Source organism: Rhodamnia argentea, chromosome 3, assembly GCF_020921035.1.
Source record: "Rhodamnia argentea isolate NSW1041297 chromosome 3, ASM2092103v1, whole genome shotgun sequence".
Taxonomy (NCBI): domain Eukaryota; kingdom Viridiplantae; phylum Streptophyta; class Magnoliopsida; order Myrtales; family Myrtaceae; genus Rhodamnia; species Rhodamnia argentea.
The window spans coordinates 19,598,752-19,605,821 of record NC_063152.1 but is presented as its reverse complement, the minus strand read 5'-3'; the positions used below and the strand labels follow the sequence as shown (position 1 = coordinate 19,605,821).

General features: G+C 40.1%; 1 protein-coding gene across 1 annotated transcript; it reads left to right on the top strand.

Annotated features, from left to right (window-relative positions):
- The first annotated feature begins 1,520 nt into the window (after window positions 1-1,520).
- Window positions 1,521-5,173, top strand: LOC115727659 (protein POLLENLESS 3-LIKE 1-like). The gene is made up of 6 exons (XM_030657920.2): window positions 1,521-1,892; window positions 2,351-2,563; window positions 2,859-3,007; window positions 3,098-3,166; window positions 3,271-4,094; window positions 4,177-5,173. The coding sequence occupies exons 1-6, from the start codon at window positions 1,692-1,694 to the stop codon at window positions 4,722-4,724; spliced, it is 2,004 nt and encodes a 667-aa protein (XP_030513780.2). The 5' UTR covers window positions 1,521-1,691; the 3' UTR covers window positions 4,725-5,173.
- The last annotated feature ends 1,897 nt before the right edge of the window (window positions 5,174-7,070 follow it).

Genomic DNA, 7,070 nt, shown 5'->3' with positions numbered 1-7,070 from the left:
TCACTAATCAAAGCAATGCTTATAACTGAAACTAGCTACTTTTTTCTCCAATGTCGAGTGGGATGTTGTGTCGCTATGTGTTAATGAAATGCTGATTTGGCAACAATATACATGGGTGTCACGGATGCCTCTAATTCTACTGGTCAAAAAGCAATGCTTACACAAATGAACCTAGCTACTTTTTCCTCCATCTTGAATGGATGTTTTGTCACCGTGTCTTCAAGACTGAAGTTTATATTTGGACCTCGTGCATCATCTCTTCTCAGAAAGATAAAATGGGAATAATCATATTTAATCATGTTTACCTAAGAAACAGAGGACTAACAACTGAGCATAAGCAAAAGATTATGGGTTTCATTTTTTATTTAAGATTATATTTCTCGTCTTTTTGCTTGATTTTAATTTTGGTAATAGACAAAGCTACACGTTCCTCTCAAACAAGAGGTCAAATGTGAAGCACACTCTTGTTGTGATATTAATTTTTTCACATTTTTTCGTTCCTTTTTAGTTCTTCTTGTTTCTATCTTTTTCCCATCTGAGACGAAGTTGGGGTCCCACTTTTCCAAAAAAAAAAAAATAGTTTATTTGACAGATAGCCAATTAATCATTGTATTAATGAGTTGTGCATTTCTTTTTATTTATTTTGTAGTAGCAAACAATTATTCTAAAATAACTAAGGACAAATTAGAGAAAATAAATTATCTACAAGTTTTAATGAATGCATTTGGTCTAATCACGACTTTATATCTCCCATTATATTATAGTCCATGGATTTTAACTGCTCAACATTATATTATAGTCCATCTATTTTAACTGCTCAACTTTCACTTGATTCGGTAAACCTAATAGTGCAATTTTTATTTATTTTTTTGTCGAAATTTTTTATTTAATTTGCATGCCATCATTGCATGATTTCTAAAAGATGTCATCAAAAAGTTTAGAAGTATGACAAAGTTAAGTACATTAAAAATTCTAAACATTCATTGTTATTTTGGAATTTTATTAGGCATCGGATCCATTCCCTCTTTTTGGAGGTCAAAATTTTTTTTCAGTCGAAATTTTTTATTTAATTTGCATGCCATCATTGCACAATTTCTAAAAGATGTCATTGAAAAGTTTAGAAGAATGACAAAGTTAAGTACATTAAAAATTCTAAACATTCATTGTTGTTTTGGAATTTTATTAGGCATCGGATCCATTCCCTCTTTTTGGAGGTTGAAATTTTTTTTCGGTCGAAATTTTTTATTTAATTTGCATGTCATCATTGCATGATTTCTAAAAGATGTCATCGAAAAGTTTAGAAGTATGACAAAGTTAAGTACATTAAAAATTCCAAACATTCATTGTTATTCTTGGATTTTATTAGGCATCGGATCCATTCCCTCTTTTTGGAGGTTTGGTCAAAGGCGACACCTCAGCATGCACGCACGAGCGAAGCTCACACGTGCGACCAGGTCCCGCCCCACAACGGCTAGTAATAGTTATAAAAACGCCTCCTTCATCTTTTCCGTTTCGATTCATTTCAATTGCTCTGCACAATTCTCACTCGTCTTTTTCACTTCCTTTCTTTCCTAAGATCGACGATAAAGCTTTCTCTGCAAGGAGGAATCTTGATCTTGTCTCGCGCTGTTGGTTTGTGATAAAAAAGATAGCGAGAGAGCCGAGCATTTGGTCGCGCAAATTCCCTGATCATGTGGGGCAACAGGGAGAATTTCCCAGCGAGGGGCTACTTCACCCCTCAGCCACCGAAGCGGGCTGCGCGGCCGCCAGTTTCACCGGTGACGATGACGGTGCCGATGTCGGAGAGGAAGCGGTCCTCGCCGGATCTCTTCCACATCGTTCACAAAGTGCCTCCCGGGGACTCTCCCTACGTCAAGGCCAAGAGAGTCCAAGTGAGAACCCCAGCTTTACTTTTCTCAAATTCTCGTCGTTCTGTTTCAATTGAATAGATGTGCATTCGTTTTCTTGATTTCACCTGATTGTCCTGATCTTGAATTCGGCATGATCATCGAGGTCTAGTTCCTTTTATTGTGATCTGTGGTTGTGGACGCCCTTTTCAAAATCTTTCCTTTTGTTACTGTTCACGATAGTTAGTTCTTTGCGATCAGAGGGTGTTGCTGATGTAGTTATTAGTAAAATTGGTGTGATTTTGGTTCCAATCAATCAGCATATTTCGTTCGGTAATCTTGTAATCATCGATCGGTCGGTGCAAGTCAAGCAGATTTAAGTAAGCATAGAGTTTATACGTCTGTTCCTCTTTGAGAGTGAAAACTGGGAGGCATCTGATATGAGTTAGATTTTGTTCTTTCATGGGTCGCAGTCGAATTGATTTTCTGGTTCTCAATTTCAGTTAATAGACAAGGATCCGAGTAAGGCCATCTCTCTGTTCTGGGCCGCTATAAACGCGGGGGATCGAGTTGACAGTGCGCTGAAGGACATGGCGATCATCATGAAACAGCTGAATCGGTCGGACGAGGCGATCGAAGCCATCAAGTCTTTCCGCCATCTCTGCCCCTTCGATTCTCAGGAATCTCTCGACAATGTGCTGATAGAGCTCTACAAGGTAATGTCGATGATATACTGTGCGAGTAGTTTTATTGGTTTCACGTGTGAATCTCTTGGTTTCATCCTTGGACGGTGTGGATTGGCTTTGCAAGGCGAAACTATCTTTTAATTGCACAGCCCGATTTGAGGGCTCTTGTCGGATCAAAACCTTGTTATACTCTTATGATATGTTGGTTAGTTTCTCAAGCTTTTGTTCAATACATGAAGGGATGTCAATTTGGTTTTAGAGGCTGACCGGTGATTAAAGAGAGACAATTTACACACTTTGTACATTTGATATGTGCATTATGCAGAGGTCTGGACGGATCGAAGAAGAGATCGAAATGCTTCAGCACAAACTGCGGCTCATTGAAGAAGGGAAGGGGTTCAGCGCGAGCCGTACAAAGACAGCAAGATCACAAGGGAAGAAAATCCAAGTGACAAGGGAACAAGAGAGATCAAGGTCCTCTTGAGTAGCCAAACTATTCTTTTTCTTTCTGTTGTTGCATCGTTGGGTCCGTTTACAATGCCTGCTTGTTATAACCTTATGCAGGATACTAGGGAACTTAGCCTGGGCTCACTTGCAGCTAAGCAATTATGAGATCACCGAAGGACTTTACCGGTACGCACTTGATGAGATATGCATCCTAATTATTGAACATTCCCCGCTTATGAAAGAAAGAAAGGTTGTTCTTTTTCATGTTCAATGTATGCAATTGATTTCAGGGAAGCTTTGTCTCTGGAGCCAGATAAGAATAAGCAGTGCAACTTGGCAATCTGTTTGATGCATATGAACAAAATAGCCGAAGCAAAAGCAGTACTGGATGCAGTCAGAGGTTCCTGCTGCATTAGGGACATGGATGATTCCTATGCTAAATCTTTCGATCGCGCCCTTCAGATGCTGAATGAGATCGAATTGCCATCAATTAGGCAGAACGAAGGCCATCATAAGGAGAGTAATAATTCAAGGGAGAGCACTTGCATTACCGAACGGGTTATCAACCGTGGACCTCAGTCACTCGCCTCAACAACCATTGCAAATGGACATGGAGAAGATACATGGATCTTAAATGAGAGAAACGGTGTGCTATCCCGAGGCAAAGCTCGGTCACCTTCAGAAACCATATTCTGTGATAACTGGAGAGAAGTTCCCCACTTTGGAACTCCACTGAGATATGTCTCACTGGGAAATCTCCATGCCAAGGAAAACTGTTTTGAGGCAAATAAGGCGGGTCGGAGTTCCTCGAGCAAGAGTGTATATGCTTCACCGGCTTTTGTTAAGAGAACTATCGAATTTTCTACCGGGGAATCAAGGAGGCATACATGTAGGAGCTTACATGCTTCCCCGGCTTCATTTAGAGAAACGGAATCCAAGTCGAAGGCTACTTCAACTGGAGAGACGAAAATCAGCGGAAATTGTTCTGCAGCAATAGCCGAGCCAAAGAATTATGATGATAACATGATTCACAGCATAGCCACTAATGCATCCAGCAAGGGAGATCCTGCCAAATTGGTCAAAACTTCCACCAACGACATCAAAGATTCTAGTGGTAAGTTCAATGCTATAATTAAATGCTTTTCAGAAATAGTCGTGGCGGATTCTCATTGTAATAGATGAATTAGCTGTTGCAGGGAAGAGCTTCTGGGTAGATAAGCATAAGAAGAGTTGGGCCGATATGGCTGAGGAAGAGGAACAAGATCTGACTGATCCTCCTGTGCACCTGTGGGACAACTCGCCTCAGAAACCTTCTCCTTTCCGAACTCCGACAAAGAGCTCCCGCATTGCGGATCACGAAGATGAAGAGGGGTTCAATGATGAGAATCTAGATATCAACATTGCAGGTCATTCTTCGTCCCATGAACAGTGGACTCTGACCGAGAATTTAAGCCGGACTTTGACATTTTCCAATCTAGAATGTGGCTCTAAGTCGCAGACGGTGGATATTTCATCAGGGACCTCGGGCCGCTCAGCAGTTCGACGCTCTTTGAACTTCAGTCAGATCCAGAAACAGGAACTAGACTCGGTCATTCTATTAGAGTCCAAGAAGGCAGATGATGGCTCTCTTCAAGGAAACAACCGGGTTTCTGATGCCGTGCCTGCGAAGAGAGTAGGACAACCGAGGAGGAAGAGACTGCAGGTCTTTCAGGACATAACACGCCTTCCTCCTCACACCACATGAACTACACATAATCCAAGAATTTGATTGATCTTTCAAGGTCTTCTTCCTCATAAGTTCAGTTGGGTGTGCCTTGTTCGTTCTTGCTGTCATTCATCTTCCTTTCTTGGAATTAGTTATTTCTTATTTGCTCGATTCTCAGGATTAAGTTCGGGTTCAGCATGATTGCTTCCCTTCCAAGACTCCGAGTTCCCAAAACTTAGGACAGTCATCGGTTCTTAGCACAAACATTCGTTGAGCTGAGTCGTTCGACCCCTACAAATGATCGGTCGAAGATATCTAGTGTCGTCACCCCTGTCGCCAGCGCGAGTTTGGATCACCAAGCTGAGATGCACAGAACGAGGGCCTCTTCAAAATGAGGCACGCGGCGGCTTCTGGGAACCTTGTAATTTTGCTGATGACTCTCGTGGCTGCTATTGATCATGTTCTTCCCATGAATCTTCCTCTCTAAATCCTGCATTTTTGCGACAAGAACTCTTTAGGTCGATGCCGGCGTAAAATGTGAAACCCGGCAAACTCAGCGAGTCATTGATTCATTTGGCAAACAAAAGCCTTGCACTCGCCTGGCTTCATTCAGCAAGTTATCTTCTTCCTGAGCACTCATGAAGCTTTGTTTCAATTCTTTCTTCTCCAAAGACGATTCTGATATGTCGTTGGTAAAGCTGGGTGCTTGGTTGACTGCCGAACCCGTAATCTGATAACAAGTTATCGACTCTTGTTAAAATCTAATATTCCATTTGACAATGATGAGATCATTAGATATGTTTGAGGGCAAAAAAAGAAAAAAGAAGATAAGATCTTATCCACTTGCAACTTTCTTCTTCTTCAAAGTTATGTCATATCGATCCATAACTTCTCTTGAATCTAACATCAAACATTTGAATTTCAACAAATTGCAACACGTTAATAACTTTTAAAATAGAGATTTCGTGAATGTAGAGCCTCGAAGATTTTTGGTAAGTTACTAATTGCTAATCGAACCTACTAGTAAAATGCAAAAAAATTTGATAATCTAATGTCGAATTTGACAATGATTAAGTAGTGTCATCAAATTGATGCAAAACTGAGAATTCATATGTATGGTACAGAAATTATGTTCGAACGGGGTCCAATGAACATGCTAGGGCGCCTTCCTTGGCCAATGATCGTTGGTAATTTTGGAATCGCTACGTGTTGCGTTGATCTTTGGAAGAAGACATTAACTCGATTCAATTGCTTTGCTACTTAACCGCAAAATCAAAGTTCCAAGGGTAATCAGTAACTTTTCTAGCTTTTGGGGCTTATTCTGCATGACATTGTCCGCGTGTTTGTTTCATGAGGAATAGATGATTTAGAAAATATTTTTCAAACATGATTGTCTATGTCATCAATAAAGATGATGAACGAAAAATAATTCCATCGTTTATGAAAATATTTAAATATAAATTATTATTAATGATAAAAAAACATATTTTATTGACTAATTATTTCAAGCGATATAATATATTATTTTTTAAAAAATAAATTTTAAAATTAATTCATTTTTTCGTGACACAAACAGGCGGTTAATCTGCACCGGTGCTAAAGTTCGAGAGGATATTTGAGCAATTATCTTTGAATTTGGGAAATCTCATATGTGGCCGTGCAGGCTTCACCTAGGCCCGCCTAGGCCCATCGAGGGTTAGCGTGAGCGTTGTGAGTGGCCATGCCGACCAGGGCCGTCCCTAGGCTTATTTAACAAGTGAACGGACCAAGCCCAATTCCGCACACATCAAGCCTTGTCCAGCCAGCCATTTTAAGCCCTTTCACAATAATTTTCCTCATGTTATGCTTACAATAGACCTGTTAAATAGATAGATTGGGTCGGATTGAAAATGGTCGGACCAAATTAACCTATTTCTATACAACACAAATCTACCGATTCATATTTGACTCAAGCCATGCTCAGCCCAACCGACCCGACCCATACTCGAGCCGCGAACAACACCCGCTATCGGTGAAGGTCATAGGACCACGCTTATTGCCGGCTCACCCGATTTTCGGAGGAAAGAAAAAGGAAAAAAATCAAAATAACAAAAAATCAAAAAAATTTAAAAAATGAAATGGTAACAATCCATTTAAGCTGTTATGCAATCCTTTAATGACCCTTTTAAGATCCAGGTAACTTATTTATAACTCACTTAAGCTTGTTTTTATGTGATGACCTGAAAAACTTCACCCGCTTAAGAATGGATTAACATCTAATAAGTTTGGATTATTGGATAAGCTATAAGGGGTTATTATCTGAACTCAGTGGTATTTTCAAGGAATTATTATTGGCCCGGTACTATTTTTAGGGACATTATATGTTTGATTTATGTCCCATTAGGT